A 22,328-nucleotide genomic window follows, 5' to 3' on the forward strand; every position below is an offset into this window, starting at 1 on the left:
CAAAAAACTATTTATTATTGTTACAAACAATTGCTATTATATTTCTCAGTGTTACACCATTAAAAAGTGCAGCTCACATTTCTCCAACTCTTTTCAGAGGAGAACAAGAGTCTCGTAATAAGATGGAAGGAAGCTATGAGAAAATAGAGCAGCATATTCACACACTTTTGATTATTTTTAACATCAATGAAGATACACATTAATGCTGTAATACACGCACAGGCCAATCTCACAAAACCTGTCAAGAACACGTCTGGGTCGTATTTCACCCCAAAATCAGAAGAAAGAAATGGGAAATTATTTTTTTGCATAAAGAAAATAAAGCCTGTAAATAAAGCACAGACTCTCATTACCACAAATTAAACAATAATGATGCATTATTTAAATGTTAAAATATTCATGCATTGTGTGCAGCAGTGTTAATTGCACAGCTTTAATGTAAGGATTTACAGGAAGAAATCCTTGATGCATTACGTTAATGAAAATTTGGGGGAAATGTGCTTAAACCCCCCCCCCCCCCCCCCCAATTTCAATTATTATTGCAATATATTTATATATTTTACTATTCAAATTTTACATATATATATATAGCCTATATATGTGTGTATATATTGATAATATTGATTATATAAAATTATAATTTTAATCGTAAAACATTTAAACATCATGGTAGCTTTTTTCTGTACAGACTTTAATTTATGCTTGTTTATATTTAAAATAGAAAATATTGTATTACAAAAAAACTAAAAAGTAAAATGTATTAGTTATTTATGGTAATGAGCATGTGGGGGTAAATTCTTAATAATTTAATAAATAAATAAAAACCTAAAAGGTCAAATTTATTAGCTATTTATGGTAATTTCACAATATTTTTATTTTCGGTAACTCTCCTAATTGTCTTCATTTTCATTATGCAAAATATAATTTTCTTTTCTTTTTTTTCTTCTTTTGATTTCAGGATAAAGCATGACCAGGACATGTTTCCGTGAGATTCATCGCCATCTATCTCGAACACAGTCTCACACATACGCGGGTAAAGGCAGTTTTTCCCCGTTAACAGGAGGGTTTCTGTAAAAGATGAGCCCCTATCAGCACACACACACAAAGAAACACGTCACTAGAGCAAAGTGTGGCGAGAACTATCCGGCGCAAAACTCTTTGCTTCTATATTTCACAGCAAATCTGGAAGAACAATTCTGATTGGTTTCTTCAAATGTCCTTTTTAAGAAAAAAAGATGACATCAAGTTTGTGTGTGTGTGTGTGTGTGTGTGTGTGTGTGTATTTTTTCCCCTTCCATCTGTATTTTCTTCCAAAAGTCCCAGAAGACCTGGAACGATCCTTCGAGGAAGTTGTTTTCTTTTCTCCGCCCTGGTGGTTAATGTTTTTAACGATAATTCGGTTGGATCTACGACACGTCACTCACAGCACACGGACGACAAGGGATCCCGAGAAAAAGAGGGACTTCACTACTATTGTGCCAGCGATAAAGAGAAACCACAGAGGGAAAAAAAGCAAAAGAGACAAAGATGGTGGAGTCCATTTGCTGTCTGTAAGTCTCCAGATGGTGTAAGATTTCAATGTCTGCGGCTTTCAGCTGAACCAATCGGAGCTGTTTACTTAAAAGAAGAAGAAGGAAGAGAGAGAGAGAGAGGAGGATAGATTGAAAGAGAGATGGAAGCAACAAAGATACGGAAAAGTTCAAGGCCTGGAGAGGTCAGGGATTTGGAGAAAAACAACTATAAACGGAGACGAGAAAGAAACGAGAGTGTTAATGGAAAGAGGGCGTCTCTTTTCCCCTCATGGCTGTAATTACAGCGGCGCTCCGGGGCCGTCGGACTCGCGCGGGATGTCAGAGACCTGGAAAAATAGTTCCTGCGACTTGATCCGTTTCAGTTGTGGCCAATTTAAAGGCTGCCAAATGAGCTCCCATGAGCCTCCGGGTCCAGACGTGTGGTTGGTTGAATGACGAGGTGATGCGTTCACACATCAGTGAGATGTCAGACCTCTTCAGCCTGAGGAACACGGGGGAATGATGGATAAAAAAACCAGGAAATCATCCTGGTAACGTGTAGTCGCGGCACGAGCGCTCTCAGAGCATCTGTAAATGGCTTTGTTGGATTTCGTGTCTATCCCAGAGTCCCGAACGGATGCTAATGCACAAAATATCAAAGAACAGTTTGTGTAATTAGCAATTGGTGAATAAGCAGGCCTTTATACTACATGTTACCAGAGTAAATAGAGACGGAAGTGGAGGAGAGATTCAGAAGCTCAAACGGTTAAAGGTTACAAGAGTGGATGGCTAAAAGTACCCGTGTTGTGCCGCCTGGCAGCAAGTTAGTCTTGTGCATAAGGACGGGGTTTCGGGTCAAAGGTCAGAAGGGGTTGGAGGGAATCATGGGAGATGGAGAGGGCGAATCAGGCTTTGAGAGCGTGCCACTGCGCCACGTTTGTACGAGGCCGGCTCAACATGTCCTTCCAGTGTTTGACCTCGGCAGGACCGCTCTTCCATGACAAGTAGATCTGAGAGAGAGAACGAGAGAGAGATGCTAGTAAACAACAATGAAGGACACAGCAGGGTTCCCGCTCTTTTCAAAACAGTCTTTTCAGGTAGGGAATCGTAAAAGAATTTAACGACTCGTTTCCAATTCCTCTAAACGATACAGGTTCCTAAATGATTCCATTAATGATTCTTTTAGTACTTTTAAAGAACCCTATTTTCACTGTTGATTCTGTATGAGCTCTGAATCATGATTATAGTACAGGTTTCTGCAACAGTGAACCATTAACAGAATCGAATGTCATGAAAATCGGTGTTTATCAGAAAAATAGAACCCAACCCTATTATAACTCAAGTATATTATATATTATGAATTATATAGACACATATTGAGAGGCTACACACTCAATACTGTATGTACTTGCTTCTCCCAAAAAGTTATTTTGTATCAAATCAAATCATCTTCAACAATCTCTCCTGAGAGGCACTGGGACGTTTAATTCATTTTAGTGAATCAGTTCATTTGAAACTGATTAATCGATTTCTGCGCTGTGTTTTCCGTTTGAAGCAAAATATTTTGTTTAATACTGCTGTTTATCAACTATTTTCTCATTAATTTATATAAATTGTTTTCTAATTTTATTAATTGTATTTAGTGTAAATGTATCTATTCATGTTTAATACTGTTACTGTTTAGTCTTTTCCAAATAAATGCTGTTCTGATTGGAAAAATAAATATAAATTTTACAGTACTATATATTATGAAAAAGTTATGAATAATATATCAAGATTGCTCACAGTGTTATTTAGCAAATATGTAGTTATTAACTTTTTCATAATAACATAGTAACACACACACACACACACATACATATATATATTCTTTTAAATTTTCCTTTCTAAAGCATACTGCTCAAATACTATAATAAAGGATTGAATATAATAATTTTGTATATAAAAAATAAAAATGCAACAAAATTATCCTACTCAAGTCTGTAATAAATGAGTTAGGTCAAAAGTAATCTAAAAGTAATAAGATTATAATTATCACCTAAAATCTAGTAGATTATGTTACTGACTACACTTGTCTATACATATTAAATCAGTAGCGGATTATCATTTTTAAGTAATTTACCCAGTGCTGTTTATATACACACACACAATAGCACAGGATGCACATATTGTCACCTTTCCAATGACATCGTTACGGCTCAGTCGATCCTTATCCATGACGGTGATGATGATGGTGGTCTCTCGGAGAACATGTGCGGGCACGTCAAAAGGGAAGGATTCGTTAAAAATGGGGTTCAGGCAGCGTTTGATGGTCACTGTCTTCTTCTTCTCCACTCGCTTGTCTTTGTGCATTAGCCATACTTTTACATAGGGGTCTACAACCAATCGGAGAACGAGTGTGCGTGAGTTATGCAAATGACACTATTCGATATTCATTCAACCAGTGTTTTTGTTATTATACGCGTGTCTGAGTACCTGAGGTTCCCCCGATGTCCATGGCTTTGAGGTTGCGAGCTTTTATGATGTTAACAGTGATGGTGTTGGCAGTGGGGTTATAACACAGAGACAACAGCAGATCGCCACGTCTTCCCTACAACACACACACACATAACACATGTCTTAAAACAGGCTTGAGAGAGCTTTGAGAGTTACTGCAGATAGGATGATTTTCAGAAAATAATGCAATAAAGTTCAATCTGTTACTCATGTAATGAAATGTAATGGAATTCTCCTATGGATCTTTTACACATAGTAACAGTTCTATTTAGAATCATATTGACCTGAATAACCATTTTATGCTGAATAGTTTTTTTTTTTCTGTTAAGGCTCGTTCACGCCAAGAGCGATAACTATAAATATAACTATATTTGTGTCCACATCAGCGGAGAATATCGTTATAAGTGTGAGCTGCAGTTTTGTCGTCCGCCGCTTTAAATGCAGGAGCTCTAGATGTGAGGATGATTCAATGAGTCTCATTCTCGTGCGTCAAGCAGATTCGGTTGAGTTTCTGTTTCTGTTCACTGATCAATGTTTAAATGTGAATAAAAGCCTAAATTCAATCTGTTCATCATATAAAGTGATCGGGTCTCAATTCATAAGGATTAGTTGAACAATCTCTTTATGAACTGTTTAAAGCGTCAAAGTGGTTGTTGCGTAGCTGTCAATGGAGGGACTAAAACCTCTCAGATTTCATCAAAAAGATCTTCATTTGTGTTTGAACAAAAGTCTTACAGGTTTTGAACGACATGAGGGTGATTAAATGATGATTTTTGGGGGAACTTTCCCTTTAAGAGTCCACATTGTTCATTGTATGGAAAGTCAACTCACGCTGCCATCACTACAGGGTTTAAGATCCTTCCAGAACGACTTCAGCTGTCCGAGCTCCACTTTATTCAGAGGGATGGAGACCTCACCGATCGGGTCGTTACGGCTGAACCGGTCGTAATCCAGCACCTGGAGATACAGCGTTCGTTCCCGCACCTTCTCGTACGGGAACCCTGAGGAGGTGTAAGAAGGAAGGGTAAGATTCAGATTTACCCATTCAGAATGATGAACACAGGACATACTTCATCCAAATATCTAAACAAAATACTCTGCATAATAAAACCATTAACATTTTTGCACGGTGACAGTATTTTCCTGATGATTCAGCATATTTCCTCTCAAATTCTCATTACTGTCACATGGAAAATATAATAATATCTCATTACTGACTGTTTACTTTTACAAGCTTTTTGGTTGTCATTTTCATTAGTCTCATGCTGATCCTCATTACATTCTAATTGTTCAAATACAGTATTTTCATCAGTATTACAGTACATAATTACAATTTATTTGGCAGACACTTTTACATTGCATTCAAGGTACACATTTTATCAGTTCATACATGTCCTGGTAATTGAACCCATCATGATCCTTAGTGTTGCAACCGCATTGCTCTACTGTTTGAGCAACAGAAATGATAATATAATCTAATCTATTGTATTGTAAAACTAAATAGATTTCATCTATAACTAGATGTCTGTGATCCACAACTGACCTTCAAAAAGGAAGGTTTCGTTCCAGTGAGGGTTGAGATTTTTCCTCTTGACTTTGGTCTCGAGTTTGTGCTTTCTGTCGGGCAGTAGGTAGATTTTGACGAAGGGGTCGGAGGTCCCAGAGAAATCTTTAGCGGGCAGGTCTTGACCTTTGAGTATCTTCACCGTCAGAGTCGTGTCTTGGAAGCTGTAGCCCAAGCTGAACTGAATCCGGCCTAGTTTCTCGCTCACTGGACCTTCGTCATCTTCCGACCCCGGAGACAACTAAACAGAGCATGAGAGAGAATGTCGAATGTGAAGAACGGTGATGAGACAAAATAACCCCCAAAAGCTGACACACTTCAGCCTGAACAAAGATCTGCTATAAAGCAATCTGGACTGTTCTTAAAACTTGGTGTTTGTTGTTGTTTTTTCAACAGACATCTACTGTTATTATTGATCATAAAACAGACAGGCATGTATAAGATATTTAAGACATGACACACCATAAAACATTAACTAATAGATATCACCCATACTTGCCCAGCTGATTTTTTACATTAAGGATTACAAGCATTTTTTGTTTGAAAATATTTGTCTTGAAATTTTTTAAATATGCAAATGAGGTATTGTCTAATTAAATATGCACTAATTTGCATACATTTCTAGAATAGAAATCTAAAAATTGTATAAAGCCAGGTTAAAAATTGTTTTTTAATCTTTGTTTAATTTGACATATTACAGTTAAAGGTTTTTACAGAGGATATTTTAGATTTCTCTTTTTATTTTTTATTTTTTATAGCCTTTAAAGATATGTGTTATAATTAAAATCTACAGACACAAATAGATAAAGTGCAATAAAATAAACACTTAAAGCTGTCTGAAACAACACGTTGAAAAAGCACAATTAGCCCATAATCTCAAAATTGACAAGTGCATGAAAAAATATTGTTTTGCCTGTAGTGTCTTGCCTTAAAGTGCCCCATTATGCCAGGCTATGCTCTTCACTGACTGTCTGTGAACAACGTCTACTTTGCCTCGCCCACAAACACTTTAATTGTTGTGGAGGCCTGGAAGAGTTTGGTTTGTGTTGTCGAGATGTAGAGAAGACGCTGTTTTCTGTGCTGCGAACTGAGCAAAGGCAAATTAACTTTGCATACACTGAGGGCTGGCGCTCAAATTGATTACTGTATCGTCACCATCGTTACTGTTCGTATCACTGTATCAAGAGCTGAGGAAGCCTCTGAGCAGAAATTCAGATGTGGTAATGGGCGTTAAGTTTTCGACATGCTCTAAGTGTATCCTATCACAACAGACTGGGCCACCTGACCAATCAGAGTAGAGTAAACCAATCACAACAGACTGGGCCATCTGACCAATCAGAGCAGAGTAGACCAATCACAACAGACTGAGTCATCTGACCAATCAGAGCAGAGTAGACCAATCATTACAGACTGAGCCATCTGACCAATCAGACCAGAGTAGACCAATCACAACAGACTGGGTCACCTGACCAATCAGAGTAGAGTAAACCAATCACAACAGACTGGGCCATCTGACCAATCAGAGCAGAGTAGACCAATCACAACAGACTGAGTCATCTGACCAATCAGAGCAGAGTAGACCAATCACTACAGACTGAGCAATCTGACCAATCAGACCAGAGTAGACCAATCACAACAGACTGAGTCATCTGACCAATCGGAGCAGAGTAGACCAATCACTACAGACTGAGCCATCTGACCAATCAGAGCAGAGTAGACCAATCACAACAGACTGAGTCATCTGACCAATCAGAGCAGAGTAGACCAATCACTACAGGCTGAGTCATCTGACCAATCAGAGCAGAGTAGACCAATCACAACAGACTGAGTCATCTGACCAATCAGAGCAGAGTAGACCAATCACTACAGACTGAGCCATCTGACCAATCAGACCAGAGTAGACCAATCACAACAGACTGAGTCATCTGACCAATCGGAGCAGAGTAGACCAATCACTACAAACTGAGCCATCTGACCAATCAGAGCAGAGTAGACCAATCACAACAGACTGAGTCATATGACCAATCAGAGCAGAGTAGACCAATCACTACAGACTGAGTCATCTGACCAATCAGAGGAGAGTAGACCAATCACAACAGACTGGGACATCTGACCAATCAGAGCAGAGTAGACCAATCACTACAGACTGAGCCATCTGACCAATCAGAGCAGAGTAGACCAATCACAACAGACTGAGTCATCTGACCAATCAGAGCAGAATAGACCAATAACTACAGACTGAGCCATCTGACCAATCAGAGCAGAGTAGACCAATCACTACAGACTGAGCCATCTGACCAATCAGAGCAGAGTAGACCAATCACAACAGATTGAGTCATCTGACCAATCAGAGCAGAGTAGACCAATCACTACAGACTGAGCCATCTGACCAGTCAGAGCAGAGTGGACCAATCACAACAGACTGAGCCATCTGACCAATCAGAGCAGAGTAGACCAATCACAACAGACTGAGCCATCTGACCAATCAGAGCAGAGTAGACCAATCACAACAGACTGAGCCATCTGACCAATCAGAGCAGAGTAGACCAATCACTACAGACTGAGCCATCTGACCAATCAGACCAGAGTAGACCAATCACAACAGACTGGGCCATCTGACCAATCAGAGCAGAGTAGACCAATCACTACAGACTGAGCCATCTGACCAATCAGACCAGAGTAGACCAATCACAACAGACTGAGTCATCTGACCAATCAGACCAGAGTAGACCAATCACAACAGACTGAGTCATCTGACCAATCAGAGCAGAGTAGACCAATCAAAACAGACTAGGCCATCTGACCAATCAGACCAGAGTAGACCAATCACTACAGACTGAGCCATCTGACCAATCAGACCAGAGTAGACCAATCACTACAGACTGAGCCATCTGACCAATCAGACCAGAGTAGACCAATCACAACAGACTGAGTCATCTGACCAATCAGAGCAGAGTAGACCAATCAAAACAGACTAGGCCATCTGACCAATCAGAGCAGAGTAGACCAATCAAAACAGACTGGGCCATCTGACCAATCAGAGCAGAGTAGACCAATCACAACAGACTAGGCCATCTGACCAATCAGACCAGAGTAGACCAATCACAACAGACTGAGTCATCTGACCAATCAGACCAGAGTAGACCAATCACAACAGACTAGGCCATCTGACCAATCAGAATTGAGTAGACCAATCATTACAGACTGATCCATCTGACCAATCAGAGCAGAGTAGACCAATCACAACAGACTAGGCCATCTGACCAATCAGAATAGAGTAGACCAATCATTACAGACTGATCCATCTGACCAATCAGAGCAGAGTAGACCAATCACAACAGACTAGGCCATCTGACCAATCAGAATAGAGTAGACCAATCATTACAGACTGATCCATCTGACCAATCAGGGGTGCGTTTCCCAAAACCAACAATGGTCGCATGTTCTGTCATTACCAATAGAGTTCATCAGAACTTGCGACCATTGTTGGCTAACGATTCTTTTGGGAATCGTGGAGTAGGCTCGAGGTAAGGAGGGGTTTAGAGAGACCGGATCCTTGATCGAAACTTTTTCAGACTCTTTGAGAAATGAGGTGATGCTACATACTATGAGAAAATGAAAGTGTATTTTGACATCGGATAGCTGTGAACTTTTTGTAGGAGACTCCAAAACAAATTTAGGAACATTTAAAATTGTATAATAGAGGGCACTTTAAGAGTTTTATTTGAGAGACTCAGCATATATTTAAAGGCTAAAAAGCACCAATTTACCAATGTCAGCCTTTTAGCAAATCAGTTAAGATTTTCGCCTAATTAATATTAATAAGCAACTAGGGGTGTAACGATACCCTTATGTCACGATTCGATACATATCCCGATACTGAACTCACGATACAATATTATTGCGATACTACAAGACATATGGTAAAATGTTAATAAAAAAGTGTACTGTTGATAAAAATGGTAAATTTGGTTGTAAATTGTGTGTGTAAATGAACAGGCTTGGACTTGGTGCTGGTAAGTAACCCAATGCACAGGACAACGATGACACCAGAATACAATTATTCATTATTCTGAAGCTGAAAATACAGAATTAATTTAGACGAATTATACATTCTGTCACTGACTACATATATTGAAAATAATGTAGGCCACTTTTTACTGGTAACAAGACATTTGGCATTATCAGATTCAGGACCAACAAATATTCCCCCATTGCATTATTATACATTATATTCAACATTATATATTGTAGTTTAATATAGCACTGACACTAAAACTCTGAAAACTTGAATTTTTTCTCACAAAGTCATTTTTATTTTGGGTGAACTATACATATTGTCACTATCCACGATACATATTGTTGCATTTTTGTATTGCGATGTATTGTTACACCCCTATAAGCAACACTTTCAAAGCGTTCCTCTTCCTGTCTAAAGAGGCCGAACGAGCTGCACTGTGAGTCAGACTTTACTTTATTTTTCAGCCAGCAATCAGACAGACTTTGCAGGACCAGGACTCTACATGCAAACACACTGTCCTACCATCACCATGTCTCCAGTGAGCGAGTTGGCAAGGTCAGACACTGAAGAATGTCCGTCGGCATCTGGCGGCTGACCCTTAGGACTGTTAGCCGGCTTATTCCCCATATTCCTACTGCAGGGTGAGAGACACACACAGAGAAACACGGGTTACTAAAAATACCAGTAATGAGTGACTTGCCCTGCGATTCTTTCTCTTTGCCACAGAATCAAACCCAGACGACCTTTTGACCTCTATGAGCGTTGATTCGTGTTATTCTGACCGGCTTCGTCACACATTTTAGACAAGAATATGCAGAAGACAAATTAATAACAAGCATGACAATGATTTTTACTTTCACAATAAAATAAAGCCACAACAGAGAGATATGAAAGAAAAATCACATAGTTCAAGCTTTTACACATTTCCTGTTATAAAACATAAAAACATTGTAAGACAAAATGTTACCTCAGTTTATAACACAGCCAAAAGACACAATAAACTGGCCAATATTCAGGGTTATTAAATATTTCAGCAAACACATAAAGCTTTCATCACGGTGCGGTCCGTTTCGTTTCCAGAGGTTGGTGTCCGAAGTCAGATTTGTGCGGCTGGCCTGGACTGGAAAATTAACTTCATATGGGAATGATATGGGTTCAGTACAAGAGAAGCCGGTTTACAGGCATTTGTAGTATAATGCTTATTACCACAGACTGTTTATAGCCACAGATAATAGTTTTGACTTAAAATAAAATGTTTGTTGCCACAGAAAATAATTGTGATTGTAATTGTGACTCATTACTCAGCTAAAAAAAATAAAAAAATGAAATAAAGTAAAATAATGTTTAATGCCTTGGGAAATAATGTTGACTCATGGCTCCATTTAACAAAAATAAAATAAATGGCCACAAAAATTAATTTAAAATAAGTTAAAATAAATAAATGTTTTTTGCCACAGAATATAATTTTTTGACTGATTGCTTCATTACATTTTTTTTTTGATAAAAAAAAAAAAACTGTTTACAGTTAAAAAAAAGTAAAATAAAGGTTTATTGCCACGGAAAATAATTCTAAATCATTGCTCCATAAAAATAAAATAAAAAATAAAATATGTATTGCCATAGAAAATAATTTTGAATCACTGCTCATTTGAAGTAAAAAATAAATAAATAAATAAATAAATAATGTTTAATGCTACGGAAAATATTTTGAGTCATCTGCCCATTTAAAAAAAAATTTGTATTGCCACAGAAAATAATTGACTCATCATTCCATATAAAAAAATTAAAATAAATTCAGAATAAAATAAAATAAAATAGGGATTTAAAAGCAGAAAGAATATTCTAAAAATATTCTAAGAGTACATTATCCAGTAAAACATATAGGCAGATAATATGTAGTCATGACTTTGTGTCTGTGGTAACATTATGCCACAAATGCTGTCGATCGAGCATAACGTGTACTAAACCCCTAAATATTACTTTAATGTTTGACTTATCTACTGAACTAGTGAACCAGAGCAGGGGCCAGAGAGAGAGAGAGAGAGAGAGAGAGAGAGAGAGAGAGAGACAGACAGAGAAGGTGAAGAGGACAAATGCAGACATCTGAATGAAACTGAGTGATCAGATACAAACCCAGAGACAGAAAGAGAGACACACACAAGACAACTACAGGATGAACATAGAAAAGCGATGAAGGCGGCACACGCATACAGACGAAACTGAGACACGGTAACAGCTGGAGGGAGAAAGAGAGACAAAAGACAGCGTAAGAGGAAAAGAGGAGACGCTTTTCTGTGATGGAGAGGCAGAAGATTATTCGCATGACTGGAGAGTCAAACAAAACCATGAGAGAGACGTCAACCAAACCAGCACAGCTGCAGGAGAAAGAGAGAGAGAGAGCGAGAGAGAGAAGACAAGAAACCCTGGAGTCAGTCAGAGAGTTCAACGAAAGCACATACAGAGATTAGTTCTACAGAAAAGAAACGAAGGAAAAGAAAGACAAAGAGACCAGGAAGGAAGCGTTTTGTTTCCGGAGAGAGGTGAAGCTTTGAAGAGAAAGAGAGAAAGTGAGCGCTGGAAAGACAAAAGAGAGAGAAGGAGTAAACAAATAGTGTAAAGGAACACAGCAAATGGCACATACAGTCGAACACAGAGAACAGGAGGAGGAATAAAAGAGAGACATCGGGCAGATCAGACTGTCTTTAGACTGGCAGGGAAATCTCACGCGCTTTTCATCGTTTACTCGACCTCGTGTCGTTCCAAACCTGTGGGACTTTCTTTCTTCTCTGGGACGATATTTTGAAAAATGTTTCAATTCCATTAGATGATCTAACAGTATTTACAATGAAAGTGACCAGAGCTGTCAAGCTCCAAAAAGCAGCAAAATGAAGTTCATACGACTTTTGTAGTCTTCAGAAATCATACAATCACTTTTTCTGAAGGAAAAGTCTGACATTTAAATATAGTTATTCGCTGTTAATCGTTTCTCATATAAATGCACCACATTAAATTTAAAAAAAATAATGTACACAGAAATTTAAACAGCTATTCACTGGAAATCTTCACATTAAAAATTACAACAAAAAAATAATGTAAATAAAATATACATTATAAATCTAAAATTAATTAAAAACACTAAAATTTAGATTTAAATATAGAATTTAAATTTCTTTTAACTGAAAATATTTTCATTTCAGAATTGGAAAATAAAATAAAACAATGGAATTTAAATAACTATTAACTAACTATCTTTTTGCAGGCAGCCAGACATGCACCGTGAAAATAAAATAATATAAAACACAAAAAATTAAATTCACAATGCAAATCTTTTCATATACAGACAAAAGTACACCAGAAATATAAAATATTCAATTAAATAAAAATATTCAGTGAAAATCTTTCCGCATAAAGCCAGAAAGTGGACCACAAAAATAAAATTAAATAATAAAATTAAATAAAATACTGAAATTTAAATTGCTATTCACGGAAATCGTATTGCATAAAGCCAGAAGTTGACCATAAAAATAAAAGAAAACACAAAAAATTTTCACGAAATTTTTTTTTTCATACTGCCAGATATGCAACATAAAATAAATGTTTTTGTGTTTAGGTCGCCTTTAAAATGTTTGTTTTGTGTTTTCTTTTTTGGAGCATTGTGCTCTCTAGAAAAGAGCAGTTTCAGTTTTCAGTCCCACAGAAAACAACATGAGGGTGAGTAGACGAGTATAATCATATTTCATATGTATAACTCATACTCCCAGCTGTATCCGCACCAGTCTAAGGAGAGCTGAGAGGTCCGGGAGGACGGGTCTGACTCGGGCGGGACGTTTACGCACAAACCATGAAGCGTCTGTCTGTCCACACATCTGTTTCGGTGCTGTCACTTTACTTCAAGGTTAATTCATTTAAAAGCCGCCACGAACATCATGGCCGAGTTGTTGAAGACACACAGACGTAGTCGTAGCGGAGACGAGTACACATCGAGCAGGCAAAGCAACACACACACACACACAGACACACACACACACACACACACACACACAGACAGACAGACAGACAGACAGACAGACAGACACGAGGTTAGCTCGGGAGGGGAGAGAGACCGGGCTGTAAAATCCTCATCAATATTCAGGCGAGGTGTCAGTAATTGGTTAATTGTGAACTGAATGCAGCTCTGATTGGCTGAATCTGTTAATGAGTTAGTGTCCTTGTTAATTCAAGCCTATTGAACCCACACACATTCAGCTGCCATGAAAAATTACAACAGATGGAGAAATGATAATGACAGAAAGAAGAAGATAAATTTCAGGGTCTGAAAGCCCGTTTAAAGTTTGAACCCTCTAATAAAGGTTTTAAAGGGGTCATATGATGCTTTTTAATGTTTTACTTTTCTTTTAGTGTGTATCTGTTTGTGACTCGAAACCGATTACATTAATAACTGTATTTAAAAATACTTTAGAAGCCTCAAAAGCTAAACTCATGATTATGGTAATGAGCGTTACATTTCTGACACATGCTTGAGGTGTTCGACCAATCACAGCGCACTTTGTCAGCTGGCCAATCAGATCATTCTGAGCCCTTCAGAAGGAGGGGCTTAATAGAAATCAGTGCATTTCAGACAGACTGGGAATAGAGGGGCTGCAATAAAGCATTAGAGCTTGTTAACCTATACTAATACACCCAATAAACAAAATAATGGACTTTAAAAACAGCATCATATGGCCTCTTTAATTCAACATGTCTCATAAGAAACATTTCAAAAGCAGTTTCAAATTATCATTATAGTAATAGTTTGACAATGAGAGCTCATATTTTCAGGAGGTAAAAAACAAGTGCTTTCCACATTGGAAAAGATTTAATAATGGGTGATTTATCCATAAAACATAGAACTATCATTATTTATCACATTACACATATTCACATTACTAAATGTTTTAATATAAAGTGTCCAGGACAATATTAAAGGGATAGCTCACCCAAGAATGAAAATTCTGTCAGTATTTACTCTCCCTCATGTTGTTCAACGCCGTAAGACCTTCGTTCATCTTCGGAACACGAATTAAGATATTTTTTATTAAATCTGAGAGCTGGATCACTCCTCCATAGGCTTCTAAGGGATTGAAACTTGCCGGCCCCGAAAAGTTATTAAAGACATCGTTAAAATAGTCCAAGTGATTACAGTGGCTCAATCTTAAGTTTATCAAGCGACGAGAATACTCTTTGTGTGCAAAAAAACAACAAAAATAACGACTTTATTTCAACTGTTCATTTCCTTCTCTGTGGGCGTCGAGTGAGTTCACTAGTGTAAAAGCGCAGCGCTTCTGTGTTGTGCGTCACACGTAGGCTCACTATTGGCCGACGCTGGTCATGTGGGTGATGATGCGTGTGACGTAACACAGAAGCTTGTTACACTAGTGAACTGACTCGAGGCCCACAGAGAAGGAAATAGACATTTAATTTTTTTTTCGCACAAAAAGTATTCTCGTCGCTTGATAAACTTAAGATTGAGCCACTGTAGTTACTTGGACTATTTTAACGATGTCTTTAATGACTTTTCGGGGAAGTTTCACCGAGTTTCAATCCCTTAGAAGCCTATGGAGGAGTGATCCAGCTCTCAGATTTAATCAAAAATATCTTAATTTGTGTTCCGAAGATGAACGAAGGTCTTTATTATTATTTTTGGGTGAACTATCCCTTTAATAAGAAACAAATTCCCGTGTCGCCTTAGAAAGCAACAGTTGAAGCCTGAAGACTTTCTGTTAGGATCAGTAACTCATGAACAGGTGAAATGAGGACAGAGAAAAGAGAAAGAACGAGCATCTTTCTCTCTCAGTATCTCTCCGTCTGTCCTTTGCTATCGATCGAGGGCAGATAAAGCCTGAATAATTCATTCACTGTAGACGTATGACTGGGTTATTCAGAAGTTCGGCTCAGTAACCTGTTTAACTTTAGCTGTCATCGTACATCTCAACATAAATGTCGTCTTCATAAATCTTTTAACAGTATAGGACGCTTCATAAAATCGATCCACCTTTGAAGTTAAATAGTGAAATAGCAGAAAACACTATATTAAAATAAAGGACTATATTATTCAAATAAAAAAGTTAGTGTCATTTTTTATTAATACTGTACATGTAAGTATTGAACACTTTTGTCTTATATCAAATTAATTAATTAAAAGTTATGCTTATATTATATAAAATATTTTATATAATGTTTACTTAAAGTATTGAAAACTTTTGTCTAATATAATGTTTATATTGTTGCTGTTTTATAAAAGCAATGTGCAGATAGGCCTATGTTTATTTTAGTTTCTAAAATGTTATATTTAATTAAAACATATATTTTAACTTTTAATTTTATTTTTAAATAATTAAATATTGAGTAATTAGAATGTATACAAATAAAATCAAATAATGAATTAAATAAAATTGATTTTATATAATATTTAGTAATATTTTCTAAAAGTATTGAATTTTTTTGCCTTCTATGTAGATATTATTGCCATTTTATAAAAGCAATAAGTAGATGTGCATTTTAGTTGCTAAAATTAATTATTTAATATATTTTAAGTTTACATTTTATTTTTTTAAATACTTTAAAATTAAATTGAATAATGAATTAAATAAAACGTTTGTTTAAGAAATAATCTGATTTGTTTATTTTAGTTGCTAAAATTAAATAAAATTAAAAAAGAAAGTTTTTGAATAAATTTTATTTTAAATAATTAATATTAAATAATAATAATAATTATTATTAATTAAAAATGACTAAATAATCATTTATTAATTTATTAAAGAAAAGAAAACATTTATTTTATATAACATTTAGTAAAATAATTTTAAATTATTAAAAAAATTAGTTTGGCATCTTCCCTAATTTTTTTTTGTGCTTATATATCCTGATTCACTCGCCAGGCATTCACATCTGCATACTATATTCTGGCCATAAGGGGGTTTAATCCTTTGCGTTGTACCTAACCACACTCCTTCACCATGGTAAAAACACTGTAACATGCGGCTTTAAGTGGCAAACTGCTGTATTTGAGTAAAGCTCATGGATGTAGGACAGCACAAGGAGAAACAAGACAGAGAGAAACAGATGATTTCTCTTGAACTGATGTGTATAAACATCTCCCACACATGGAGTAGATGTTTTATATTCATGAATAATGTATTTATGATTATTACAGGCGCTGATGAGATGTGGACGGCAGCCTGCAGGTGTGTGGCATGACCAGTAGGGGGCGCACAGAGCCCAAATTCCCCCCGACATCTGGAATGTGCTCTTCCAAACGCTCTCACCTCGAAAGTGGGCTGTTGGCATGGCAACCGAGGGGTGGTGAGAGAGTGTGTGTGTGTGTGAGGGATGGAGGGGCAGCAAACGGGAGACCATATAGTGCACAGACAGCCGACGAGGAGAAGGATATATGACAGGTACAGGTGAGCGCCTCGCTAACACACACGCATGGACGTACATGACAAACACACACACACACACACACACACATTCAGAGGCGGGCTGGAGGCGGGTCGCTTTGGGGTTCACCGTGACCTGTTATACTATCCTGCGTTTACCTGCCCCGGGCACCAACGCACGCACCTCGCTGACCCGTCCAGGCTGGAGAGGGAGACCGCGCTCCCCTCTATACAGATTCCCATCAGAAACACACAACACAACATCATGCCATCGCATGCACACAAACACACACACAGCATACTAGAGATGATTACATAACCAACCCAGGATGCACAGCGGCATGAGCGTGTCCACAGAAACTCATTACTTCATACATGTGTGAGATGCAAAGGGCCTTTTGAGACAGGAGTCAAAGCCTGTCCAGTACACACACACGCACACACACACACACTGCTGTTAGCTCATTCACTTCATTCAAAGAGTGTTGTAATTTCTTGGACAGCAGCCCTCCACACTATAAACACACACACACACACACACACACACACACACACACACACACACACACACACACACACACACACACACACACACACACACACACACACACACACACACAGATCTAATATGTGCACAGCTCAATTAAAATCTGATGCTCCTGGGCAAATACACACCAAGTTTCCAATAAAAATCCCTAAAGGAATAGTTCAGCCACAAATAAAAATCATCTACGCACTATTTATATCTACTGTGGACTGTAACGGAGATGTTTAACAGAATGTCCATGCTGCACTTTTGATCTTCTCCTTTGCATTTCCACAGAAGAAATTAATAATAATAATTCTGTCATTACAGCTCTGAGTGTTTGGCATGGTAAATCGGTGACAATGTTGATATGTCTGGTCTAAATCTGGAATAAATCTGCTCTTTCCAACACACACACAACACACTGCTGTGAGCAAGACGATACAGCATATATGAATTACCCGTAGCAGATCTATACAGGTGGAGCTGGGGAAGGAGGAGGGTTTCAGAAGGCAAATGCTAACCAAGTATTTGAAAGTTGAGCAGCGAGCTCATTGGCTACTGATACAGCAGGAACCAATCAGCTGTGCTCTATAGAGAATGATGTGATTGCAAAAACAATGTAATTTTTTTTAAATTCACAAATCAATTATTAGGTTTCAGAATTTTTTTCAACCAAACTTTGTATAAAGATGATTCTCAACTACAGTATATTATGAAAGATATAACTGAATGAATTGATATAACATTTTACTTTATGCAATATGTGGGTAAAATGGCCATGGATGGGTTTTGCTATTCAAAACAATGCATCTAATTTGCATATTAATGTGTTATTGGGGCAACATGTAATGAAAAAAGAAGTGTAATAATTGGAGTAACAATTGGCAACCTTTTTGTAATATTTAATTGTATAATAGTGATGTATAATAAGTGTATCCCAGAATGCCTGATAAACAGAAATGTATGAAATCAATGCCCTGTTTTGTAACAGAAAGTCATTATTATGATTAGAAACCCTATTATGTTTTCCTGAGATGATGATTTATGAAATTAGTCTGATTTAAATGATTATTACAAAATATGATCATTTTCCATATGAGTGCTAAGATCACCAAATTAATGTCAGTCATTTTTAAAGACCAAAGAGGAGTTGTGATAGTGAAAAATAAATAAATAAAAAGACTATATACTAAAGTAAAATCGCAAACATCTAAATCACAATTTGTTCATAATTTTCATTTTTGGGTGAATCATTTTTTTAATTCAAACATAAACATACACATATATACACAACACACACATCATCTCAGAGTGAGCTGGTCAAAAACACTAAAACGAAATAAGCATCAGTTAAAAAAGCCGCTTTAATAAACACCAACCAAACTGGAGGATTGCAGGCGCTTGCTCTGTGAAGCATCACTATTGTTACTGCTCATACTTTGAGTTAGTGATGAAAAGCCCTAACAGGACAGGCATTAAACTTTACACAGTTTCTGCTCCAGACAGGAATAGTTCCTCAAATTATGTGTTTTGTTGATGTGTGACATTACCAAATGATTTGACTTATAAAGCGTATAAACAATCCACTGTTCCACTGACTGACTGACTGACAGCCTAACTCTGGCGTTGTGTTGGTCGAGAGGGACAGAGAGTCCGCAGGCCATGTGAATCATGAAATGCTACAAGGCTTTTTGCAAAGTCAGCATGTTAAAACTTGCTGCGTCCAAACAAACCCTGTTCTTTTCACTTCATCCACCCTTTCGTCTCTCCCTCTCATTAATACACCTGCTTTTAAACACACACTGCGCTCTCTCTTTATCTGCAGCTAATTACAGAAGATTATCCACTCGAGTGGAGCGCTAGAAGGCGACACACACACACACACACACACACACGCGGCGTCAGCACCATGGACAGCTCCATTATTCTGCAGGAGTTTGACCCTCAGATCTTCTACTCGTCTCAAGAGCTCACACTCACGGCTATTTGTCACTAGATGTTGTTCCTACTCGACTACCACTGATAATACATCATGCCGATGCTAGACATGCTTATATGCAGTAATTGTGCATTCAGAATCTATAACACACACACAAATAAGGATTAATCGAAAATTAACATTCAATGAAAAGTTTACAACTTGCGCTGTACAAATATATATATATATATATATATATATATATATATATATGATAAGTTAAAATGTATATATAAATATATAATACAATATAAATAACAATATACAGGTATATACATATATATATAGAGGGAGAGTCTGATTCTTTTATATATATTCTTATATATTCATTTATATATATATATAATATTAGTTAAAAATTATAAATATATAATCAAATATATTAAATCGAAAATTAACATTGAGTTACATATATATTAATATAATATTTTATTATTTTAAAATACAATTTTATATATCATATTATTAATTAATATATACACTATTATAGTTAATGTTATTTATATATAAATATATAATAGAATATTAATGTCAGAGTTCCTGTTTTATTGTGTTTTTTCCCTGTGACCCAGTTTTCCAGTGCGTCTGATTATTGATTACGATCACCTGTTCAGTTAATTATCTTAATTATTTTATGTGGATGATTTTTGCCTGTTCCTACAGTTTTCCTGCGTGGATTTATTCCCTCGTTGTGCTTTTCCTGTTAGCAACCACCCGTGACGTATATAAATTATATTTACATATATTAACTTTATGTAAATTATTTACATTTACAAGTAACCATAACATTTCATAAAAATATACTAAATAGGATGCATGAAAATCAGGGAAAATATGTGCTTTTTTTTTTAAATCCTTCAGAGATGCAAACTGGAAGTAAGCGAAACTAATTGACATGCGAAGAGGTCAGCCAATCACAACAGAGATCACATGCAAAGACATCTTAAAGGTACAGCAGCAAAAACAGCCTGTGTAATTCTACAGGTCAGCGTGGGTGGAAAATGATCTTGAAAAACATTTTTTTGTGTGCAAAAAGCTTTTACTAACTTTATAAACAGGCTCCAGGGGAAAATGTCAATACAAATCATATATATGCTGCTATATAACAGAAATTTAATCCAGTAAGCCACTCTTCATTGCTGCAAACGTAGCTTATTCTAAAACTGTGTTGTGTGTAGGTTCAGACAGAACTGCATAAAGAACTACATTATATAATCATTTAAATGATATGCATTTTTATGCAAATGTATGCCCGCAACAATATGCGTATCCACAGCCACAATCCACAGCGTCCCGTTATCTGCATAACACTAGACGTCTCTACACACAAGCCACCCACACGCTGAGAGAGAGTGTGTGTGTGTGTGTGTGTGGCCATGATTGTGTAAGATTGAACAGTCAATAAAGAAACAAGCTTTTGTCACTGGGGTTTTAATTCCTGCTGATACTATAATCCAGATGCACCCACTGAAAACACGAACGACACGCAGCACAGAAGTGTATGGATGTGTTTCCATCCACATACTATACTATACTATACTTTTATTCAGCAAGGATGCATTCAATTGATCAAAAGTGACAATAAAGACATTTGTAATGTTACAGATTTCTATTCCAAAGAAATCTGTTCTTTTGAGCTTCCTAATCATCAAAAATCCTGAAAAAATATCACTGTTTCCACAAAAATATTAAGCGTAAAAACTGTTTTCAACATTGACAATAATTAGAAATGTTTCTCGAGCCTCAAATCATCATTTTAGAGTGATTTCTGAAGGATCATGTGACACTGAAGACTGGAGTAATGATGCTGAAAATTCAGCTTTGATCACAGGAATAAATTACATTTTCAAAAGATATTCAAACAGAAAACAGTTATTTTAGATTGAAATAATATTTCACAATTTTACTGTATTTTTGATCAAATAAATGCAGCTTTGGTTACATCTTACAAAAACATTTAAAAAATCGTACCGAACTATTTTTACTAGTGTAAGCCTATGTAAAATGTGCAAATTTCAATATTAAATGATATATATGTATATATATATATATATATATATATATACTATTATATATATATGCAGTTTTTCTTTCAGTAAAGTACATGCAGAAAAAACTCCAGGATACCATTGATAATTGTGTAAATGTCAAAAGCGTATACAGTATGTGAATGAGTTTCATTCACAGACTCAAACTAACAGAGTATAAAGAATCTGAGAGAGCCTACGGCTGGATTTACATCAGAAAGATCCTCTCTCTGACACAACACACTCCAGAGTCTCACAGCACTTATATTCTGTGTGTGTGTGTGTGTGTGTGTGTGTGTGTGTGCTTTTAAATCCATTCAATCTAAATGCCATGATCACAGTGGGAGCTTCAGTCCCAATCCACAGCAAAGCCTCCCTATAAAGGTGCCGCACGCTTGAATCAACAGCAAAATGGCAGAGAAAAGCTGTGTGTGTGTTAGCATGTGAGACGTGACAAAGGGGACGTGATATGAATCTCTGTCTCTCGCTGCACACGGCACATGAGTGAATGACACGAAACCTGTCAGGAACACGTCTGGGTCACACCTCAGCCCACAATCTGATGAAATCAATAAAAATTAGGAAAATGAAGTCCATTTTAAGTCTATAAGTATACTTTCTGCATTGTGATATTATATTCATGAATATATTAAGCATGCTAACCTCATTTCTCAGTAGCATATTGTAATGTACAAAATATTCATAATCATAAGTACTCAATTAAATAAATAATATTGTTTATTTAATTACTAATTGCAAATCAAACTGTAAGTATAATAATGGG

At 36.7% G+C, this 22,328-nt stretch overlaps 1 protein-coding gene across 2 annotated transcripts in view; it reads right to left on the minus strand.

Moving 5' to 3' along the window:
- Positions 1 to 869: 869 nt before the first annotated feature.
- syt7a (synaptotagmin VIIa) overlaps positions 870 to 22,328 on the minus strand; it is a 138,523-nt gene continuing 117,064 nt past the window's right edge. For both annotated transcript variants that reach the window (XM_077210098.1, XM_077210099.1), the window contains 6 exons: positions 10,115 to 10,226; positions 5,551 to 5,812; positions 4,839 to 5,008; positions 3,987 to 4,101; positions 3,687 to 3,886; positions 870 to 2,521 (listed from right to left, as the gene is read on the minus strand). In XM_077210098.1, coding sequence (XP_077066213.1) covers positions 2,417 to 2,521; positions 3,687 to 3,886; positions 3,987 to 4,101; positions 4,839 to 5,008; positions 5,551 to 5,812; positions 10,115 to 10,226 — 964 coding nt within the window. In that variant the 3' untranslated portion in view covers positions 870 to 2,416. The remainder of the gene's footprint in view (positions 2,522 to 3,686; positions 3,887 to 3,986; positions 4,102 to 4,838; positions 5,009 to 5,550; positions 5,813 to 10,114; positions 10,227 to 22,328) is intronic.

This window comes from Siphateles boraxobius, unplaced genomic scaffold, assembly GCF_051911475.1.
Source record: "Siphateles boraxobius isolate OS27281-9 unplaced genomic scaffold, OSU_SipBor_1 65, whole genome shotgun sequence".
In the NCBI taxonomy this organism is placed as follows: domain Eukaryota; kingdom Metazoa; phylum Chordata; class Actinopteri; order Cypriniformes; family Leuciscidae; genus Siphateles; species Siphateles boraxobius.